This window comes from Acomys minous, assembly GCF_964271855.1.
Source record: "Acomys minous genome assembly, chromosome: 10".
NCBI classification, from domain to species: domain Eukaryota; kingdom Metazoa; phylum Chordata; class Mammalia; order Rodentia; family Muridae; genus Acomys; species Acomys minous.
In genome coordinates this window covers 24,053,507-24,078,525 of record NC_140491.1, presented here as the reverse complement: position 1 = coordinate 24,078,525, position 25,019 = coordinate 24,053,507, and the positions used below count along the sequence as shown (strand labels likewise).

The following is a 25,019-nucleotide window of genomic DNA, read 5'->3' as shown; positions in this document are numbered from 1 at the left end:
AGTGAAGATTGTCATTCAAATTAAAAAGTATGCCACAGAAAATAACACAAGAAAGACAGTTTAATAATACTCATCTTCATTATGCTGTGTATTTTTTATGAATGACCTTCATTTCATTCTTACTTTAACACATATAACAGCCTGAGTGTGGTGGTATACACCTGTAATCTAAACGCTTCAGAGACTGAAGTAAGAGGACCACAAGTTCAAAGCCAGCCTGGGCTACAAAGCTATACTGTATGGTGAAATAAAAATAAAAATTACAAAGAAAACATGTTTGGAGAATAAGTAGGCTCATTCAAATGCCTCCCTGTACAGGGATTCTTACAAATTCCTAACACCTTTCATGGATGACTGCCTCCACCATTCCGTAGGGGAACCAGTTGATACAAGTTTTAGTCACATGTCCTAAGGCTTAAATGATTTTATGTCCAAATCTATTGACCAAGAGACACCATGATAATTATCTCTCCAAGAACTGGAAGTAGACTTTGGGTATCTCTGCATATGTATTCAAATTTAAACATACCATCTACCTGTTTAACTAAGCCCCACATTTATTTCTGTCCGCGCTTGTGATCCCCTTGGTGTGGGTGCTTGGAACTCAAATCAGGTCCTCTGCAAGAACAGTCCAGCCCTGTTATCTAACCAATCTCTTAAAGTTGAATATTTAAGTTATTTCCATTTTTCATTAGCTAGTACTTATAATTCTTACTTTTAAAGTGAACTTATGAAGGAGGAAGCCATAGATCAAAAGACATTCAAAAGTCTCTGTTTTATGAATGCTGCAGGCTCAAATTGTCCCACAAAAAGAGTGCTGGCAGCTTTGTCCTTGACATAGGTAATAGGTGATTTCTCCAGCTGATACAAACATTCTAGCTACCTACCAGTCTATATGCTGCCAAACTTGAAGGAAAATGATGTGTCATTGTTTCTAATATACTTCTCTAAGTTCCATTTCTCATATTTTGCATTATTTAAATGACCTCTTGTGAATGACCTTTGCTACACTTCCCACTGATTTTTGAAGATCCCCCAATTTGCGAATTATACAATTACTGATATATGTGAAATAATGACACATTCTCTAAAAACTAAGATTTGTGACATGCACTGCACATAAATTTTTAACCAACAATGGTCAAAAACTGTCCACTCTTATCAATATTTCTGATGTATATGCAGGATCTTTAGGGGTTTTTTAGGTAACTAGGTCTAATAATATTTTCTTTTGTTGCCTCTAACATCATATTTGTCATGTTTCATCTTGATTGTCAACTTGATAGGATCCAGCACCAGTTGCCAATCAAGAGACATGTCTCTGGACAGGTTGTGAGGGAATTACTAAGAAGGACTACCTGAGTAGAATTCCTTCTCTAGTCTGGGCACGTGGTCCAGATACAAAGAAATCTGAAGAAACAGCAACACTTCTTGCCAGCCTGCCTTCTCTTGTTGATAAGCATGTCCTTCCTACTCCTACAGCTGTTGCCATCATTTAGTAAAGTCATATTCCAGTTTTTTTCACCTTGAAAACTGAAGTGATGATCAGTGACTTTATGGGTGGGAAATTCCAGAAACTTCAGCATTAGATTGGGACTTTTGAGATGTCCAGTTTGTAGGCGGAGCGCCTATCCGGTTCTTGGATTCTCTTGCATGCAGATGGCACTATTGTTGGACATTGAAGACATTCTCTATTGTGTAAATTAATCTGATATATATATGCATATATAATAGATACAGATAGATGTACACATATAGATATATCTCTTTGGAGAATTTTGCTTCATATAGACTGTACCACCAAGAATGGGGCCTTTCCCTCAGGCACCTTTTGAACGCTCCCTAAGCGTAACACAGGTATCCCTTAGATGGTGCTAATCTCTTTAACAGTTACAGCAGCTTTCTCATCACCCACTTATTACACACTTTCCCACTCACCTGTTTCCCAACAAAGTTACCATTTGTCATACCTTCCTGTTCCACTTGTTGCTCTCCCCCTATGGAACTAGATAAGAGCTATAAGCAGTAATCATGGCCCAGCCTGTGTATCATCATTCGTGAGATTTTCCTCCACCAGATTCATTAGTCCCACCAAGTTCTCTGAACACAGGCAGGATTCAGCCATACTGTCTGCTGCTATATTAGAACATGAAACCAATAGCCCAGTTCTTGAGAGAGTTCCAGTTCTTCTCCGAAACCTTATGAGCCAGAGTTCATTGTCCACATTCCCTGCCATATTCTGGTCTTCTGAGCTCCCACAAGGATGACCTGCTCAACAATTCCAAAAAGGCATTTTAGGTGTTTTCTAGCCATAAGTTCAAGACTGCTCCAGATTCATCCCACAAAGCAGCTCCAAAGGCCTGCACACCCATGGGTAGGTTTATTCCAGCAGTGGCTCCACAGCCTGGAATCAATTTTCTGTATTACTTTGTTCATTGCTATGATCAAATATCTAATAAGATACTACATAGAGGGAAAAGAGGCTTCTCTTGGCTTATATCATGGCCAGGAAAGCATGGCAGCAAAACCAAGAAGCATCTGAGAACTGCAGTTAGGAAGCAAAGTGGACCTGGGATATAGATAGATAGATAGATAGATAGATAGATAGATAGATAGATAGATAGATAGATAGATAGATAGTAGATAGATGATAGATAGATAGATATAGATATAGATGATATAGATATAGATATAGATGTAGATATAGATATAGATACACACATATTCACATAGTCACTCCTAGTGAGTTACTTCCTCCAGAAAATCTCTACATCAGAAAGCTCTCACAATCATCCAAAACAGCACTACCACCAGGGAACCCAGAGTTCAAGCACCTAAGGCCATGAGGAAATTTTACATTTAATCCACAACTATATAATATATACCTCTTTGGTCTCTTGAGGGGGCATGCCTGAGGGAAAGACCCTAACTCTATAAATGCTCATGTATTTTCTTCTAATACTTTTGTTTGAATATTTAAATCTTTAATGTGCTATATGAGTTGCAAATGGAATAAAGCATAAATCTACATTTTTCTCCACAACAGGCAGTATTTTTAATAACCCATTGAATAATTCTTCCTTTCCATATAAACTTTAAATGCTATGTTAATCTTTATGTTAAGCTCTCAGAAATTCCAGAGACTGTATTTTATTCCTGTTTAGCAAATTTATATATTCCCAAACAGTATCAGGCTGTTTGAACTTTTTTTAAAAAATCTTGTTAATATCTCCCTTTCTCTTTATGTTATATAATTATTCTTTATCTTTCATATTGAACTTAACAAAGAATCTTAGATTTTCATCTCTCTTAAGAACATCATTCAAGTCTTACTTTCTTTAACTCATTAATTCATTTAACAAATGTCCGTTGATTGTTCACTATAAACTAGAAAACAGAGCTAATTAAGAATAAGGATAAAGAAAGGAAACAAATATAGCTGCACCTTCAGGCCTATGCCACAGATGGAAAACTGCCATCCATCTAAAAGGAATAAAACTCATATTCACTTAAAAATAACAATAAATAAAAGGAGAGAGAAATGAGGGAAGATGGAGAGTTTATTACTTGAACCTTTGCCATATTGCTTTATCCTTACTCATTCTGTATTGTTAAGAACAGTCTCACAAGAAGCTTTGCTCATTCTTTGGATAATTTTGCTTTGTTCCTTTTCATTATCATTTTCCTAAGTCAGGTTTGAAATAGAGTGATTATAATTATGACCCATTTCACATTCATGGGAACTCTTTGAAGCTTACCAAGAAGGATTATACTGGACATTCTACACCAAACAGAGAGATAGAGGGAGGAAAAGGAGGAGGAAGAAGAGGAGGAGAAGGCAGAGAAAGGAAAGAAAGAAGATAGCGAAGAAGAAAAGGAGTAGTTAGTTAGAGGAGGTAAAGAGAAGGCAAGTTAATTTTGTAAAGAAATTATGGGTCGTGCTGTTGGTCTGAGACCATCTGTGGACAATGTGCTCTTGTTTTTGCCTTTGTATCTGGGATCATATCTTTTTATCATCTCTAGTGTTTATGTGTCTGCTTTTACTGCTATTTTCTTCATGAGGCTTCCCAGAAAATTTTTTCTTTTATGTGTCTTTCCAAAGAACCACCCCATAAACCTTTCTGTCATCACCACCTATCTCTTCTCATTGATTAATTTCTGCTTTTATCTTCAACATTGCTTGATTTGTTCTACTTTCCACATGGTTACAAATGGTAAAAGGTGCAGCCCATTTCTGCCTTCTGTTCTCCTGTTTCTAATCCCAGTGCTAATAATCACATGTCACAGGATGCTTGGGGTCATGGTCAAGTATGCAGATTCTGGAGTAGTACCAGTAGTCTAGTTTCACCACTCAGCTCTGGCCTGAACAGCTGTGTATTATGGGTATACTGTTCCCACATATGCAAAATGAAGATGATGACTATTATTATAAAACCTCTCCCAGGATTAGTATGAAGATTATTTAAGTGAAGATCTGTAGAGATCTTGAAGCAGGCCTTGGCACACAGTCACTGCTATGTAATACATGAGTAAATTACATTGATGAGTTGCTAGATTCTTTACAAGGCTTTTAACATGAATTTTCTCCTTTAGAGAGCAGGACAATCCCATGAGGCAAACAGTCTTCATCGTGACTTTATGCAAGACAAACCCTAACTCTAAGCAGACTTAAATCAGTGAGTGGGAGAGACAGGTCTCTTGTTCTGTGATCAGGACATTGATTTAAGGCCAAGTCAACTCTTATGTTTGGGAGTCTTGGCTGGGTCAATAAAGAGAAGTATGTGTCTGGCTCCAGTCCAGGCACTGACAACAGTAGCAGTCTAGGAGTTCCTCCCCCTCTGGACTGTAATCTACCCGAGACTGGGACTGACAACTCTGCCAACTGCTGTACAGCTGCCTACTTCTGCCCAAGTACAGGCAGATATCACAGAAAACAGTGGAGAAAGATCTTGTGTAAGTGCAGGAGGTGTGGGTTTCTGTTGTGCTTCTGCCTGGGTCTTATTTATTGGCCTGTGGTGGATAATTTGCTCTTCCATGTATTATTTTTCTCCAACAGGAAATAAAAAGAATAATTTGTGCCCAGCCTCCTTTATAAATCTACAACAAAATTCAAAGTGTGTTAGTGTTGCTGTTGATGAACACTTTGAAAGTTGTAGGTGTAGCTAATCTATGGCCCATGGGCCACAAATGTTCCTGGAGAGCTAGGGATGTGGCTCAATACATTTGTAGATGACAATGATGACAACATCAAATTGCAATGTCATAATGTTGGCCATCAACATTTTTTTTCACACAAGTGAGATATCACATACATAGAGGATGTCTATATCATAAATTTCTTTGCTTACACGACTCAAGAATGAAATGTAACATGGAAGCACCATTCAAGCTTCACAATGGGCCCTACAGTTGTATGCCTAGGAAAACTGTCAACTCTTGCTCATACTGAGAGCATTAGTGTCCCCATGAGAGAAAAGAAAAGAAGCTCAAGGCCTATATTCAAACAGAAACATAATTCCCAATTGGCTTCTACTTGATGCCAAACTGTATGTAAAACACAAAAGAAATTTTCATGAACATTTTTTAATGGACAAACTGCAAAACTAAACAAGAGAGGGTTAGGGGTATAGCTCAATGGTGGAAAGGTTACCTAGCATAGACAAGGTCCAGATTCAACTCTTAGTACCACAACGAAAGAAACAAACAAACAAAGAAACAAACAGACAAAGTAACTACATAAGGGGCCAGGGAGAAATCTCTGTGGGTAAGACTATGCCAGCATTAGGACATGAGTTCAAATCCTAGGGACCTACATAATAAAGCGCTGTGTGTGTGGCTATAAGCCTGACACTGTGGAGGGTGGCTAGAAAAAAGGAGCCCTGAGCTTGATGGTTGACAGCCTATCTCCAAGTTCAATGAAAGACCCTGTCTCAAAGGAGTAAATAAGGTGGAGAGTAACAGAGCAAGATGCCTCTGGCCAGATCCTCCTCTGGCCTCCACATGCCCACACAGGTGTGCATGTACCTACACACACACACACACACACACACACACACACACACACACACACACACACACAACTAAACAGGAAAGATAAGGAACCAAAAATTTCCCTTAGCTTTTCTTTGTTGTTCCAAGAGTGTGAGCCACCTGGAGAAAATTAAATTCAGTGGGGAAAAAGACTAATCCATGCTGTTACACATTAGAAGAACCATGTCCATTGATATTTATGCCTCTGATTTCTGGGATTTGTCTACTGTAATTTTCTGACATTTTTAACTCATTATATTTTGGTCTCTATTCTTGTAACATGAACTGAATTTGCTCATTAACTAGCTTATTTCTGGCTTCAATGAATGGTTAGTTTGACTATCATAAAATTTACAGACTAGAAATGGAAGAAGATGCATAGGTCACAAGTGTATAAAAGGCAGGTTAGTGTGAGAGGCAGTGCTCTGATTTCCGATTTCTGGTTTCTATTCCAAGTGTAATCCCCTTAGTGCTCACATATGTGAGCATCTGGAGTTTATAATATTTTCTCCCTTTGCAGATATGGACAGAGAGAGGGGTGGTGGGGGCATAAGGAGGAGGAGGAGGAAAAGGAAGAGGAGGAGGAGAGAGCTATTTTGAGAGTTGAAAGGATTTTACTTTAATGTGTTTTCTTCTTCTACTGTCTTGGTTGGAGAGACAGGGAATGGTGGGGAGGGAAAATATGAGATGAATAAAATTTTAAAAATCACATTCAAAAGGTCTGTTGGAGAGGACCTGGGCTAGACTTGCCATTTGAGAAGAGAATATCAGTGCCTATGGGTACTCAAGAATACACCCATGCCTTCTCAGGCCATTGAAAGAATCCCAGGGCTGCTCCCCCCAAAGTTCCTATAGGATATTCTTAACCAGATTCAATATATGTTCTTAAGGAACGTTATTTTCTAGCCCAATTGCTCTGCTCTCATCAGACCACCTCAGAGTAATACATACAGGCACAGGTCAGCAAGGTGTCAAGGGATAAGAGTGATTTGATATCTACTGTTAGGTATTTATCTACACATGTACCCCAGATGATGATGATGATGATGATGATGGTGTGTGTGTGTGTGTGTGTGAGAGAGAGAGAGAGAGAGAGAGAGAGAGAGAGAGAGAGAGAGAGAGAGAGAGAAAGAGAGAGAGAGAGAGAGAGAGAGAGAGAGAGAGAGAGAGAGAGAGAGAGAAATCTCATTTAACCCACTGTAAAACAAAGTTTTGCCCTGTTACATTTACTTGACATATAAAAGGTATAGAAGAAATGTCTACAAAATGAAGGAATGAGTCTTTATGACTCACTGGTTGCAATTTGTTTATGATGTGTCCTTCAAATATACGGAATGAATGTACATGGTCTCCAATGCATCAGTATGCAGAGGTGAGAATTTAGGAAAATGGTCATGAGGATGCTGCCTATAGCAATGGATTAATCCATTGATAGATCCAAACTGTAAATGATAATTGGAGGGTAATGGAGCTGTGGGAAATGGATCTTAGGTAACAGAAGTGTCACTGATAACATGCCCTGTAAAGGCATACTTATCCTAGATCTCCTCTTGTCACTCTGTTTCGTGGTTACCACGGTGCAAGCAGCTTTGGTCTACTACACGCCCCTGCCGCCATGATACCCTGCCCTGTGTCCCTGGACTGGGACAAGAGGGCAAACCAATCATGGGTTGAAACTGTGAGCCACGATAACCTTTTTTAAATAATATTTTTAAATATGCATTTATATTATTATACATATATAAAATAAGCTACATACAGCAAGAAGAACAGCAAAACAATCAGGAATTATATTAATGTTACATTCATAGCATTTTGGCTATTTGTATTTGGCAACCCTGAAGAAAACATTTTCCTATCGTGGTGCATCTAAAATTCTGAATGTAAATCAATATTTATCATATCTCATCTCTATCAACTTAAAACATCTATCTAGACCTAAAAACATCTTAACCCCTAAACAACTAAGCTTAATTGTGAAACTAAACTCTTTGGTCTTCAACCCCATCAGAGACTTCAGAAGGAATAAAATTAATTACCCGAGTAAATAGGAACTGCAGGTTAGCAGCTTCCAAATTGGAAAAAAAAAAATGACAGAGACAGTTTGCTGCCTGAACAGTCACCCATAACTCTCTGCAGCATTGGAGCATCATCTTCAGTAACCTTTCTACTTTCTTTTGGCAGATGTTTATCCCCGAGATAAAAGGTCAGGCAAATACAATGAGAACTCAACATTTCAGCAATGCTAGAGAGTAGAGGCACTGGGATTCGAAAGCCAGGTGTGCATAGACTCTACAACCAATGGCTTCTAAAGTACCTTGTTGTCCTCATATAACAGTGATAAATGAAGAGTGTGCCGTGTGATCTAGGGCTTCAACTCACACTCTCCAAGTATCCAGTGAGAACTGGAAGTATGTATTTGAGAAAAGAATATCTCTACCAAACTAGAGCAAGGAACTAAGCTGAAAGGATTAGTTCAAGGGCAAATGATTGCCATGCGTACTGTCACTCAACATTGCCATTCCTGTCACAGTTTTCCATATGCCTTTCAACGTTCTTTCCCATGGAATATTCTCACCAACTGGCCATGCACCCCTGTTCATTTACTGAAACAAGCTTGTTAAATGTTCTTTGGGTTTTTTTTTATCTTATTCTTGTGCTTTGTTTTGTTTTGGTTTTGTTTGTTTGTTTTTTGTTTTGGGTTTGTTTTGTAGCTTTGGCTGTCCCTGGACTTTGTAGACCAAGTTAGTTTGGTAATCACAGAGATCCACCTGCCTCCGCCTGCCTCAGTTCTGGGATTACAGGCATGAGCCACGGCACCTGGTTCTTGTGTTTTGTTTTACAATACAAAATGAACCATGGAAGTCTCCATTCTACCCCAGAAGCCATAGCACAAAACCCCAGGTAGACTCTAGGTGTTTGCTAACAGTGTTCTCTATTAAAACTGCCTTCTAGATTAGAAAACACTGTAGTAACTTCAGCTTACACAAATGTCGGTGGCAGGAAAAGATGCCCTTTTCTGAGGTTTAGACAATGACTCTCACAAATACTGCATCCCTTGAGTAAGCTAAAGCAAAGGGCTGGGACACATTTTTAGGTATGAAGAATTAGCTTGTGCATTGACTTATAGTCAACATTTTCCTGGGTTCCACATGCAGTGAAGAGTGCCACATTGAAAATCGTTTTCTAAGCAGCATTATTTTTGGATTTGGCCATGCTCAAGGAGTTTAATAAAAAAGTTGCTTTGTTTTCGGGGGCGAGGAGTGCTGTGTTTTGTTTTGGTTTGTTTTGGTTTGGTTTGGTTTTTGTTCCTAATTTCACAGCCGGTATCTGGATTTTGATGGTTTCAAAAGAACAAGAGGGAAGGTTTCATATTGATTTGTTTCCAAGTTTACTTTTTAATAATACAAATAACCTCCAATATCTCACAAGAAATTCTACCAATGCTGTAAAAGTATGAAGCTCAAGGTTTGAAATCCTAGCCTATTTTGTTCTCTGCCAGGTTGTCAGTTTCAAACAATAGAATCAACTTTGATTGACTTAAATATTAAGTAGGAGGTAAATGCATAGGACAGAAGGAATGGATCTGCTGACTGAAGAACTGGGCTCAAGAGCCGGGGCATCATGGGAGAGCTGGCCCCAGGTTGAGGGCATGAGAGCTGGAGAGCCGGCTTCACCACTCACTGGCTGCCAGCCTTGGGAGAGCTGGCCTCTCACCTCACCTGGGCAGTGCTGAAGAGCTAGCCCCAATGGTGTGAGCATGGGAGAGAGCTGTCAGGCTGACTAACTCACCTACTGAACCCAGATCCAGGTCTGTGAGTCAGCCCACCCCAACATCTTCCTCATGAACTGCTAGAGCACATAAAAGGGCTGGTAACTCCAGAATCAAATCTGTGAGATTTCCATGACACAGGGCAACAAGAAGATGTCTAAGAGGAGTCTCAGTGGGGGCCCAGCAATGATAGTGTAGCAGAAACCAGAAGCCTCCAACAATTTTCACTGCAATGAACATTTATAAGAAAAACTATTTGGGCAAAAGTGTATACTGTGTCACACACTATGACACATTTCAGCTTCCATAGTGAGAACGTTTATTTTTTTATTTGTTTTTCTTTTAGGATGAGGTTGCAAGGACAGAGGGCAGAGATGGAGGAACTGGGAGATAAATGGGATTGGGGTGCATGATGTGAAATTCACGAAGAATCATCAATAAAAAGTTTTTTTTAGTGATAAAAAATGTCTTACCACAGCCAAGATCTTGTGGCACCCACAGAGGCCATGACCTCCTTCTCAGCCCTCTGTACTGCTAGACACGGGTGCCTTGGACACGAACATCAGACCCTGTATCATGAGTCTTCCCTGCTCATCTCCATCTCTTTGTGTTATTCTCCAAAATCCAAACAAGATTATCTTACTCAGAGTTTTGCCCAAGGTCTTGCTGTCAGTGAGTGAAGACAGAAAATCCATGCCCTCCTCCTTGGCTCCTGTTCTACTAGGAAAGTGTTTAAGGGCTGGGCAGCACAGATGATGAAGTCCTGTTAAAAGAAAATGGGCAAATGAACACAAAATAAGTATTTCATGTCAGTGAGATTCCTCGATGACAAGGACCTGTAATTTATTGGTTAATTTCGTCAGGCCAATGCTCTATGCAGTATATAATGTACTATATTATATACAGTCAGGCAATGCACTACATATAAAATATAGCATAAATAATCTCCATTACCTCCTTGTACTCTGTATAGCATTCCTAGAATGCGAAGTATTATTTTGTCAGGGTTACACAGTCGATGAACACAAAAGCCCAAATTCAAAGGGAATCTTGATGCGCACACTAGTTCCTTAAGCACTGAAATGCACCTCTCCTCAGTGTGCACTATTGCCCTGCCTTGGCTCTGGCTGTGCTCCTCCTGGACATAGGATGGATGCTCGTGCTGATGTCTCCTCTCCACAGACAATCAGAGAGTACTTTCCATGAATAAGTCAATGCTACCGACATCATGTGGCAAATGTAAATATGAGTAAAGCATATGCTGGTACCCAACTACAAAGAAATAAATGCCCAGAGAGAGGCACAAGGCACATCCTGCAAACTTCTTGACAGGGAGCTCACTCTTTATTTTGTAGCATCTATTCTCAGTGCTGAATATAATTGCCCATTATAGGTTCTTAGTAAATGGATAAATGAAAATATCTAACAGACCTCCATTAAGCTCTGATTATGAGATTTGCACACTTCCAAGCCATCCATGAGATGAGTACCATTATCTGCCTTGTGTTTTTTCCCAAGAACCACATGCAGGTGAAGGCCACAGCAGGGATGCAAATCTTGCAAACTGTACCCTATGTAGAGATGGGCCTTTGGCCTCTGATGGGCATGGGACAGGTAGTTATATCAGACTAGGCTCCACATTTGTACCTTTCGACTTCCAGGGAGGACAAGGTGTCCTTTGTACTAGCTCTTCCAAGAATGGAAAAAACTGTTTTCCCCAGAATTTCACCTTGCCCCAGACCTCACCCTTTTGCTAGCTGATGGGAGTAACTCATACACGCATTTCTAATCTACTATCTGTAACTAAGGTGCAATCATGAGCTGAATGGCGTTAGCCCAAGTGATCTGTAAAACTGGATATAGGGACATGCTGAGACGTGGTTGGGATAAGGCTTAATGTGGTCCAGCCCTGGAGTAGGAGACTCAATTTCCCTGGCGCTATACTCTATCTGGAGATGAGTATATAAAAACAAATTGAGGGGCAGTAGTCTGGAAACTGCAGCTTTTCCTAGCCCCTATTTATACAGTTTCCCCCTCTATTTATCAGTCAGTGATCAAATTTATGGTATAGATTAGTCACAATAAGAGAGTAACAGTAAAAACCAATAGAAAAACTATGCTAATGGCTTATAATAAGAGCTATGTGGACACGGTCTCTCTGTGTAAATGTCCCTCTGCTATGCTCCTCTTTCCTGGTGATGCTGTGAAGATGCAGAGCCTATGTGCAATAATGAGGTATTGGGTTGTGTAGGCATGGTGACCTAGTGACTGCCTAGTGGTATACTAGGAGCAGTTCTGGGTGAGCCCTCTAACACTGCAACTGTTGGTCTGGTAGCCATGACAGCTACCGAGGGGCTAACGAGCCAGTGGCATTCACAGTGTGGATATGCTAGACAAGGCATGATTCATGTCCCATCCTGCAAAGCAGGAGTGTGCAGGATTCCAGGATGTGCTTAGACAGGGTGCAATGTAAAGGCTAAGGCTTGCTTACTTATAAGCATTTCCATTTAATATTTATGGACCAAGGTTAGCTATGGTTTATTGAAGTTGAGAAACCAGTAGGCAGATCCTCTCCAGGCACTAACCATATGTGCTATAACCTCAGTTTTAAAATTCCCCATCACCAATACTCAGCCAAATTCCAAAAAAAAAAAAACTGCGTTAGCAAATCACCCAATATCCAACAGCATGAGCTCCTACCTGCTTTTCCTGGCTCACTCCCAGTCACTGGACATCCCCTGTCCTTGCATTCTGAAACTAACCATCCTTCCCTCTTATCATGATTCTTCTCAGCCCCATGATTTTGGCCATGTTGCCCTGGGCCCCAAAGCTTGGCAACACTCTGAAAGAGAGGAGCAACTTCCACTCCCCCTGTTGAATCTGCAAGGGATATGGCTTCCCAGTGCTGCCCAGTGTATCCATTACAGGGCTGGCCCTGGACACTGCTGTGCTAGTCTCCTCACTAAGCTGTCCTTGTCCCCAAGACCAGGCAGGGCAGTGAAAGAACTGACATTTTGGGGGCCTATTTTTAAAACTTAATTTATTTTTTAGGTAGCATACAACTTAATGGGTTTCACCTTAGCATTTTGGCACAAATGTATCATTACACTTTATTATTCTCTGGGTCCCCTCCCTGCCTCTTGTTGGATGCCTGCCTTCAAGTAGTTCATTCTTCTGCTTTCACATAAAATATATTTCATTATTCTCTTTTCCCCTTCCCCATGCCAGTCTGGGAGATAGAGAAAGAGAGAGAGAGAGAGGAGAGAGAGAGAGAGAGAGAGAGAGAGAGAGAGAGAGAGAGAGAGAGAAAACCTAATGCTATACACTCTCAATTTTCTTCACAATTCAAAAGTAGGTTTTGTTGACATAATCATCTGTTTGTTTTCTATTTCCCTTTTGGAAAACAAAAATACAAGCTCTGTCGGGGAGCATGCCTCTTGTACAACCCCACCCCACACCTGTCCCAAAGGCTTAACAAATATTTGGTCAATAAATATAACATCTGGGGTTCACAGCTGCCTGAAAAATCAAACCCTCCATTCTCCATCCATTCTGTCTCTTTCACCAAGGAAATAACACAGCTACAGGGGTAGAGAAGAAATCTCGCACTTTTTTTTCCCCAGGCATCTTTTTATAGCTTCAGTTGGTTCAGAGATACAAACCCGAGTCATGTGATTTTGTATTTAGAATATTAATTTTCCCTAGGTCAGGCAGAAGCCGCAATACTTTCCTTAATGAAATGCTCTTGTACTAATTTCTATTTGTATGCAAAAGACGTCATGGGTTTAACACATTGAGACAGTCTTTCCCAGCTAGATCTGCCTCGCAAAGAAAGGGAAGGCATCTGATTTATTACATATAAACAAAATGAATAAGATAACATTTTATTAGTTAGAAACCATTATAAAAACAGCAATGAAATGGGGTAGTACAAGTGGAAGACGTCCTTATCAATAAATCCTGGGGAAGTTTAGGACCCCGGTACATGTTGGAATAATAAAAAAGATAATTAAAAGGATCACATTGCAGACCTATATCATTTGATCAAAAAGCTTTGAAACAATAGGAAACACTGGGGCAGCCATGGACTGGAAATTGCTAGCCTTTTGGCAAAGGAAAGGCATTTGCAGTTCGAGTTGGTTTAGTACATGTGAGAAGAGTCCATTTTTTAGGTTCTGTGTTGTTTGAAACATTCAAATCAAAGTAAGCAATGCCCTTCAAGTCAGTACATTTGGGGTCTGGTTTCTGGTGGTGAGACAATAGTGGCTTTATAAAATTAGCTATCCTGTCAATTACATTTGTTATAACCAACAGTGGTAGGTGACAAAGACTCATTTTGTTATTTTCTCTGGAAAAGACTCTTGGTTTTTCTTGCCTTGTCTAAGAATCTTCATTTCATCCCCAAAAATCCTTATGACACATGGAAAATACTTTTTCATATGAAAAGCATGGCAAGGAAACACAGAGAGCTGGGCAGATTTTCATTTCCCAGAGAGCTGTAGTCAGTTTTTAGAAAGTCAATTGTGTCCTGTCCTCCCTCCCCCAGGTCAGTGTCTTCCTCCCTCCTCGTGGTCAGTTTAATATGAGCCACTGCCAGGGCTTTGTTGTGTGGAATAACATTTTCTCCTGGGACTCAGTTCATGCAAAACATACCCTGCTGAGAGAGTGGAAATTTACCCATAAGACATTCTCCCGGCAGCAAGACCCAGGAGGAAACCTGATCAGAATGTTTAACAACCTTGCTGTGTCCTTTGCCTTTAACTCTCCCAAATTTTTCAGAGGGGAAAAAAACTATGTAAGTCAGCCACATATTTAAGGCTGATCCTACCAAGTGACAACAGATACGGCGAGGTATGGTTTGATTTAGAAAGAAAGTGAAAAATGAGTGGATTATTTCTGCTATTTTCCTGCCACTCCATCTTATTTGGTAATTTCTGTTCTTTCTCTTCTCTTTCCCCACTTTGGTTTATAGTCACTCTGCAGTCATTCAATTGATAAATGCATGACTATTTCTAAAAAAAAAAAAAAAAAAAAAGAAAAGAAAAAAGAAAAAAAAGAAAGAAAGAAAAAGAAAATTTAACTGCCACAAAGTCAATAAGTCACATTAAGCCGAGCCAAGCAGGTATTATTCTGCAGCGTGTTTATAAACTCAGTTGTATTTTATGTGGTGTGACATGGACTACCACTAAAATAACATATGTGTTCATAAGAGGTATAAACAACAAGCAAGATCTGCTGAGACTGCCTTATCAAATGCATTGGAACAAGCTCATCCTTGCAATGCACACAGATATAACATATTTAGTAATACAATATGAATGCAATTCACAATGATAATACAATTATAAGGCTAATGCAATTCTATATAACTAATAGTGTGATGTAATAATGTAAGGTACAGAATCTATGCATGGATGCATCTAGGCACACACACACAGACAAACACACACACACACACACACACACACACAGACACACACACACACGCACACACATTTGTTTTAAGGACTCAACATAATGATTATAGAAAACATACGATTTGGATCCCAGACCAAAAATTTTGTTGCTCTGTCATCAACATTCATGGGATGGTTATGTAAAACTTTGGGAGGAAAATAACATTTCTCCCAAGGCAGAAATGTTAGAGAAGGACTGACTAGCACTGGTGAGAGATAGCCGATTGAAACGGCATTACATGACACCTGGCTTGATGGTCAAGCCACAGAGGCTTGACAGCCTGTGAGCTAGACATTACGTCACTCCCTACCCCTCCTTTTACCGAAAACATTGCTATCTAGGTTTTCAACTGTGTACTTATAATACACCCTACTATCGTATGTAGGGCTGCATAGTGTATGCCTGCATAAAAGCCCTGTTAAAAATTTCAAAGTTTGCAAACTGGAAGAATAAGTGAGTGGTTCGTTTAATTTATTTTAATCAGTTCTATCAGGAAAAATGCAACTCTATTGAAGGCAAACCTTTGCAGAAGCAGGGAGCAATTATGTTTTGCATGTGGAGTGCTCTTTTTAAAAAGACCATGTGTGCAGCCGTTAAAAAAAAAAAAAGCTTAGCAATGTCAATCATCTTGATTTCACATTCCTTCAGTGCAGTCTTTAAACACTGCAAAAATTATAGAAAGCTAAAGCTATTTCTCCCAAGATTCTGTGCAGCTGTTCTCTGCAGTTCTTGAGCAGGTTTCATAGAAATGCATTTCCACAGGTACCAGTCGTTTAGAGGGAAGGCCGACCCCACAATGCTCTTACCCTCTTTCGATGTATATTTTCACATATCTTCAAGAGAATAACCCACCAAAGAGGCCCCATAAGTGAGTAAAATTGTCACTGAATTTAAGTAATTAGATACCCCCCTCCCATTCCATCAGGTTTTGACAGAGTCACCCTGGGGTAGAAAAGGAAATGGCAACCATTCAAAATGGCAAGCTGTTTTTACGGAAGTGTGTTAGATTGTTGAGGACGCTGGTGGGAGGTAGGAATAATATTTCCGCAACACATATCAACTTCCTAAGATACAGAGATCTAAGATTTTGTCCCCAGAGAGAGCAAAGATCATGAATTACTTCTCCTCTCCCCTCCTCAAGCCTTGGGCCAGCTAGGTGGTCACATAGGTAAAGGCTATGAAGCCGGACAGCCATGTGGTGGAAAAAGAGAACCAACTTCCAGAAGTTGTTCTCTGACCTCCTCACATATACCACATCGCATGCCCCCTCAACACACACACACACACACACACACACACACACACATCCACACACCTACCATAAAAATGTAAATAAAATAAAACCAGTGCGTGTATCTCACAAACAAAGACAGTCATGTTTCCTTTCTTTCTAATGTAAGTACATCAACTCTGAGCTCAATATTGAGTCAAAATCTCTTGAGATACAGTGACACGTACCCAGTCTGGGTACGATTAGCAAAGGCCTCCAATTAAAATGGAAATATTGATGGCTGGTGCCCATAGCTGATTGCACAATTCTCATCACTGTGCATCGTCTTAGCTTTGGGTCCTTCTGGGTCCATAGCACAGGAACTTGTATACTTTCTTTATTATTAGAAATTCAACCAGCAGGTTGAAACTTTGAACAAATTCTTCAAATCTCCCGGAAGAAATAAATCACCTAAAAGTAGAGTGAGTTTCCTTCTTAGAACCCCCTCCTCTTGGTTAGAAGCATACTGAATTCCCAAAGTCGGTAGGCAAGTCAGTAGTTTAGTATTCAGAACACGTTTCCCAACAGAAACAGTTGCAGACGTTACCACTGCTTTCCTAAGTTAGGAGGGGAAAAAAAGCCTAGTTAACTCCTAATGAGCCAGAAGAAAGTGCTAATGCTGCAGTGACATGGATGTAAATACATCATTCGGCCATCTTTGTTACTAGAACTGGAGAGAGAAATATTTTCATTTAAATTTTATATCAGATTCCTGAAAGCATGTCTCTCACCCTGTTCTAGACAAGTCACTGAGCAGCAGGGAAGCCCAGCACATACATTTGGATGCTGGGCATTTTGTTAACTCTCACAGCCCTGGCATTGCACAGGAAAGGGGTGCTTTCTCCTATGCTATTCATTACCTGCTATTTTGTGTCAGATAGTAAAATGCACAACAGACTACTCACTGGCCACGTGACCTTGGTCTGTTTAGTAACTCTCTGTGTGCCTCAGAGGGTTGTTGGGAAAATAACCATGGCCAATTTTTCTGCCACAGACACCTGATCTCTGTCATCAGTGGTCTCTCTGCCACCTTGAGATGCCCCCAACCTGGTTTTGCTCAGGGTGGGGGTTTGAGTGGGCCAATACACACTCTCTCTCTCTCTCTCTCTCTCTCTCTCTCTCTCTCTCTCTCTCTCTCTCTCTCTCATTCTCTCCTCCAGTTCTTATTTATCTTGTATAGGTAATGTTCCATCTTTAACCCTAGGATGTGATCTGAGCCAACCAATCAGAACTGGCTTCTTGGGTAACATCATAGAGATAGCTTCAAAGGCAGGCCACCTCCCTGGACAGATTTTGCAATGATGAATCTTGAGGTGTTTTTCCCAGGCAGTTCTACACCACACATATTTCTCCCTCCAGGGTCTAAGCCTGTGAGGATGACTTCAAGGGCACTAGGAAGCCATCTGCATTCACCCCAGTGGTTCTCAGGGAGTCAAGGGGACCCTCAATGCATATCTGGAAACATTTTTGGTTGTCATAACTCTGGGGATGTGACCACTGTTCTCATCGAATGAGTAAGGCCATGGATGACTAAGTATCCTAAAGCACAGAGGGTGACCTCCTCAGTAAAGAGACCTCCTTCCACAGTGTCACTGCTAGAACTCAGAAGCATCCTTATTGCATTGATAAATCTCATAACACCAAAGAAGCACAGCTGAAGACCAGAAGCACTGGCACTTCCTAGTTGCATTCTCAGGTTGACTTTCCCGTCATTTCTCTCTGGATGAAATTACTAAGTTCAGGATATAATGCCTGCCATACACTAGGCACTCAATTACCAGTAGCTATTTCCTTACAGGTCACCATTCACAAGAGACCCAGGACTACAGGACTCCAGATCTGCAAATACTCAAGTATCAGTTACTGTCTACAAAAGAACAACATAATTTTTTGGCCCCATGTCACACATCTGTGCCCTCAGCTGCTCACAGTGCATTCTATATTTCTGATTTGCACTCAGAATAAAATAGACTCAGAAATAATGGTGTCATTTGAGTCTGAAATTTATAGTGTTCTCTGATTTAGAACTCATAGAATTAACTTTGTGCATCTGATAAGAGACTCAAAAATTAAAATAGAGAAGATATCCGTGAAACAACAATTGCACAAGAAGAAGGCATGATTCTGAGAGGGAGTGAGAAGAAGAAAGGATTTTGGGGGAAATGGAAATTATGTAAATACAATGTACTGGTGTATGAAATGCTCTCTCTCTTTTTATTTAAAGGTTTATGTTCCAGACTTTTCAGCTCTTGTATTCTAAATTATGTCACAAAGTGGGGGGGGGCTAGAATAGAGACTTATCAACAGGATAATTTAAAGATCTTTTTCTTTGTTTTTAACGTTGCCAATTCCCCCTAAGGTGATTAAATTATAACATACTTGCCAACTCAAAGTAATTATCGCATTTCTTGATTTTACAAGTCTGTAGCTTTATGGGCACAAGTTTCCACAGCATTTTCATCCTCTTAACAATTTGTGCATTTTCATTCCTCTGTAATATATGAATATCTTACGCTAAGATATATTATAGAAATGAGACCATTATTCAAGAAGAGAATCTTCTGTACTAACAGAATCACTATTTGTAGCACACAAGACTAAATAAATGTCTCCCACGAGTGAGTAAATGCAAAATAAAAAGTAACCACTCAACTTTAATAGTTTAAAAAATGCTATTAAACATAATGGCTTCTTGACATTCAAGTAGCACTATATTTTAAGTGATCTTCATTCTTAAGAACTACTTTGTTTTCATTTTAAATATTGATGGCGAACCAAGTTCTCCTGAGGATGGAGATACAGGAGGAAACTCTCAGCAGAAAACAAATCACCGCGGACCCTGGAGTTCCAAGGTGCTGGGGTTTTATTTTGGTTTTGTGTTTATGTTTTATGTTCTCCTGAGGCTCTGTAATAAGATCATATAGATGAAGAACATGAAAATGGACAGAACAGTCTTATTTCTCAAGATATCCTTTCTCGGTGGTGTGGACCTTTAATCACTTCTGTACTTTGCCTGACTTTGATCTTAAAGGGCCATGCTACTATCCTTCACATCAGATGAAGCATAAGACGCTCCAATGGCTCAGCCATGGAATAAATTGCACATGGGAGGGCTCAGAGAAGGCAAGCAAAGGGGAAAGGGATGTGAAGACTTCAGGGGAACTTTGCCACCCTGGGAGAAGATCTGCACAGGAATCAAGGTCCAAGGAGAAAGAAAACCTTAGGCACATGGCACATGTACCCATCCATGTCCAAGGTTAGCCTGGGCTTATGTGGTGGTCACTTTAAATTTCTCTGTTTAATTCTATTCTGACTTAGCAAGTCAAAAAAGAAAGCCTTGACTAGGAATTGTATGCATATACATTTTTCTGTTATATTTATTAAATTTTATGGAGATTTTCTATGATCCGGCTTGTTCCCCAATCATTGAGACAGAGACCTATTGGTTTATTTAAATAGTTTTAGCACAATAACTGGGCAGGTATGAGTTAAACTAGTAGTCTAAGCTAATCTGGCTACCTGTCACCTGCACTTCCCAAGTTACTTGCCAATTTGAGTCCTGTCTGGGCTGGATCTGCTCCATCAGGCCATGTCCTTTCTCTCTCCGTTTTCTCTTCTTCCCTCTCCTCTCTTCTTTCTCTCTCCTCCCAGCCTCATGGTCCCTACCTGAGAACCCTTACTCTGCCTAGTTCTCTTCTGCTCAGTAATTGGCTGTCAGTGACTATATTAACCAATCAGAGACAACCGGGGGAAGCAAAGTTTACACAACATTATTCGGTATACAGGAGAATGTACACCTCTGGACTACAACCAGATCTTGGGGGTCAGTAATTAGCATTTGTGTACATAGCACCAGACCAACCCTCAGTTGTACATGGCACTCTCTATGTCATATTAAGTGCATGATAATTACAGTATGATCATCCTGGACTCAGGGTGGGCTGCTCAGGCAGGAGCATAGCTCCCAAACGAAGGCCAGAGTAGCTAATTATGGGATGATGTTGAGAAAAAAAAAGTCTTTGTTAGACCTGTTAGATCTGTCAGACCCAGAGCTCCTTGAAGGCAGACCTAGGTTAGTGTCAGCCCCACAGTGGAGTGTGATGTGATTCCCAGTGCCTAAGAGAGTGCCCAGGGCACAGGTGATATGTAATCCATTAACAACTCACTGGCAGAAGAAGAAAGAAACCACACGCTGCTTAAGGTTTAGAGCAAGTTGCCTAGCCTTCTTGGATTTGCCTTACTCCAAAGAATGGACATGAATTAGCGAAATGAATTCTCTGGCCCCACAGTGCCCAATGAATTTATTAAGATTTATCCACTATGATTTTTGCCTAGTATTCAAATATTACAGAGATTTACCCAGCCAAGCAACTGCCTTTCATTGTGTGGAATACCTTAATGTCACAGTTGAGACATATTAAAAATATAAAAATACTTGCTAGGTCAAGTCATATTTGAAGTGACTAATTTATTCCACATCATCTCGAATGGTAGATCTATTTGAGTCATCATCCAACTGGGGGTGTTTCATCTTTTTTGTGGTCAGCAACCTTATTTTTTTTCTCATATTCCATCATCAGCTTCTTGATCTTCTATAGCTGACATTATGCAACAAGAAAAAAAATCATAAAATTTCCTAAGAGAAGTGACAGGCAGGATATCATAGCCAGAGCAAAAATATTGTCATGAGCTCTGTCACAGCCTGGACTCCAGGGCCACACGTGACCTTGCTGAGCTGCAGCATCTTCTTCTGTGATGCGGCAGCAGCTCTTGCTACATTGCGTTGTGAAGATTACAAGAAACGATGGCTGAGAAGGTACCCAGAGCTCGTGGTAAAGAGTAGCTACTGCTATTGTTTAAGACTCTCCCCTTGCTCTGACACAGGACAGATATGATGTAAGGGCTAAAACAGCAATTAATAAGTTCTCTTTGGAAGATGGGACATTAAAAATCTGAGAAAGAGACTACATTTAGAGTTTTAAAATGCAGAATATCTCCTTTCTTTGTTGAATATATGATCTGGGGCAAGTCATTCTATTTTCCAGAACCAAGCTTCATTTTATGTATGGCAAGATTAGTCATAAACCCTAGGAAACATTGTGTGTTTGTGTGTGTGTGTGTGTGTGTGTGTGTGTGTGTGTGTGTGTGTGTGTGTGTGTGCGCGTGCACGCGCGTGCGTGCATGCCTGTGTGTGTGTTATTCATGTGCATGCATGTTAAGTGCCCAAATGTGCTGTGGAGGCAAGAGGTCTACAGCAGGTGTTTTCCTCTGTTGTTCCCCATCTTATTTCTTCAGGCAGGGTTTCTCACTAAACCTGAGGGTCACCAATGTGACTGGACTGGTTGGCCAGGGAGCCCTGAGAATGCTTCTCCTGATTCTACCTCCCCAGCTCTGGGATTATTGGCACCCTGACTGTCTGTACCCACGCCTTTTTATACAGATTCTAGGGATCAAATTCAGATCTTCAGGGTTCAGCACTCTACCAACTCAGCCAAGTCCCTATCTCCGCACTCTACACTGTAAGGCAAAATTCAAATGTTAGGCACAAATTTCATTACACTATTACAGAGGTAGTCATTCACATCAGTGGCACAGTTTTGCACAACTGAGCACAGCAGTGCACAGAAAGTAGTACATGGCAAGCAGGAGCTGAAGAGTTATGAGTTCATGGGATGGAGCTGGGGGGAACACGACCATAGGCTAAAGGGTTTTCTATCTCTTGGACATTATAAAGCAAAGAAAGCAGAATTAGAATTGGAACCATTTGCAGAGGTTTCCCACAGTACTAGGAGTCTGGCTCGGCAACAGTCAAACAAATTTAACTTGCCTGCACTGCACAGCATTCAGAATTATTTTCTACAAAAATAATACTGTCATCTCTGACTTCAAAACATGTTTTGTAGTGATTCTAAATTACAATATATATATTGTATTTTATGTATACCAATATATACACTGGTTTCAGAAGGTAACAAACAAAAACTGGGCATAGTGACTCATGTCTAACCCTGGTACTCTGGAAGATGAGGCAGGAGGATTACTGAGAGTTCAAGGTTCACCTGAACTATCTGTGAATCCCAGACTGGTATAGGTGACAGAGTGAGATCTTGTCTTATTTAAAAACATCACATCCCAAAACACAAGAGAACAAAGCTTTAACATCAGAAAACATGATTGTGAGATACTTTTAAAATATCACACAGAAATTCAGAGAGGAGAGAAGCAAGCTCTTTGTGTACACTTTGAGTGTATCAAAGACTACCTCAGAGACTAGTCAGGAGATCCTCTTCAGCCATGTCAATATTGTCACAGGGTTTCCAAGAATCCACAAATCACTATTCACCAACCGATCCCCACCGGCTTTGACAAACATTGGAATTCCTTAGCAAGCTAAGGTAAGATGAGGAGTGTTTTGCAGAGGATGAGTGACAGGTTGGGAGGAGTTGGTAGTCCACCGGAGGGGCAGTCCAGGGCCATAAAGCCCAGCTAGTCATTAGTCTCCAGGAGAAGGCCAGGGCTGAGGTCGTTATTGGTATTATAAACTAAAAATGAAAAGGGAGACAGAAAAAGAAGGCACAGCGCTCTTTCTATGGGTGACACATTTTCAATTGGCGCATATCGAGCATTTCCAGAGATTTAATTAAGCAATCAGATTGCTTGAGTGGTCTCAATATTCAGTGCCTTTTATAGAGTTCTTTAATGACTGTGCATAGAATTATTCTGGATACTTTATGGACCATAGCAAGGGAAACTTTATGTCTTCCTGAGAACACAGTGAGTCTTCCTCCTGCCACCCAGGCTAAAACAAAGATGCTTATTGCTGTTTTGTTGTGTTGGTGAGTGGGACGATTGTAGGGTCATGGCTAAAAATGTTTAGCCAATGAATTAAAGGAAAGGAGATTTTTGGTAAGAGCATATGCCTTTACCTCTTTATGTTTCGTTCCAATAAAATTCTGGTAATTTATTACAGGAACTGTGACAGCGTCTGTCAAGGCCAGGAGAGGCAATGCTATCAGCACTATAGACACTCTTTCCTTTATTCTCTAGTCAAAAGGATATCAACAGTATTTTTTGAACGAAGATTATTGCACCCACACTAAGAGCAAGCGGCACTGCTAAAGGAATTGGGGTCTTGGACAATTTACTTTGTGTCCTTCATCTTTAGCATGGGAGTCAAAGAATTCTTTCCTCATAGATTCTTGTAAAGATTAAGTAGGAAAATCTACAGGAGAGCCCTCAAAACAGGGCCCAACATGGAATATGGAATACATAAGTGTCACTGACCAGTACTATGTCCTTACCCACAAAAGTAAGATCCTATGTACAGGGGCAGGTCAATATGCCAGATATCTGTAAGTAGGGAGAACTGGTACTCCATACAAAACACACACACACACTATTAAACCATTAATGTAATTGAAGCAGGGGTGGATTTTTCATTAAATTCTTCACTGATAAGTAGCACTTGTACTTAGCCCTGGACCCTAGAGTACAGGGCTATGATGGAGTATTGGGTGAAATGGCATGGGAGAAAGGTAAGATGCCTTAGCTAACTACAAATAACATAGATAAATTAAAAAAAATAACCTTACATCTTCCAGGTTCATCAATAAACATGATAAATATTCAAAATGGCACCAAACAGTAAAATGATAGTGCAATAGGAAAGATGTTCATATATGTAATCATCTGTGAAATGAAGGGCTATTCTGCATGATTTTTAAGTTTGAGAACTCTAGATTTCTATGGTTCTGGGGGATTTATACTTCACTTGATAGAAAATTTCACCACTTTCCCAGAGAAATTGGGTCACACACAAAATTACTTCTGTAATTTCTACTTTCCTCAGTTTTTATGAATATGTACAACCTTGTGATATCAAGTTTGGGTTTAAACATTACTAACTTATGGATTTGGGTACAAGAAGTTATTTGTATGTCTAATCTATATCATTTATACTTAAGTGTAATTATGAATACCATAATTCGAACAATCACTGTGGGAAATTATTAATGAACAATTCTTTGTTGGATATCACTAACAGTTATGTTAGTGTTCTGTGTGCTTCACACACACACACACACACACACACACACACACACACACAAACTCTTCAACAATAATAGAAGAAACCATCTTTATGAATATGCACAGCCTTGTAACTATCAAGTTTATGTTTAAATATTTTAGCTTACAGCTTTGAATACCAAAAGTTGAGTACCATATACAACACACACACACACACACACACACACACACACACACACACACACACACATATATATATATATATATATACATATATATGTAATTTTTTGAGTTATCTGTGGGAAATTCTGAATGAACAATGTTTGTTGAATGGCACTCTACAAAACACTTAGCTCAGTTGCCTAAATGAATATCACACATACACACACACACACACACACACACACACACAAACATACACACACACTAAAATGAACCATTCTTTCTTCTTTGCTTCCACTG

The 25,019-nt window shown here is 40.0% G+C and overlaps 1 protein-coding gene across 1 annotated transcript in view; it reads right to left on the bottom strand.

Annotated features, from left to right (window-relative positions):
* The window catches only part of LOC311606884 (uncharacterized protein), an 83,706-nt gene that overhangs the window by 16,715 nt on the left and 41,972 nt on the right, over positions 1-25,019 (bottom strand). The window contains exon 3 of the mRNA XM_084798281.1: positions 10,446-10,565. Coding sequence (XP_084654407.1) covers positions 10,446-10,565 — 120 coding nt within the window. The remainder of the gene's footprint in view (positions 1-10,445; positions 10,566-25,019) is intronic.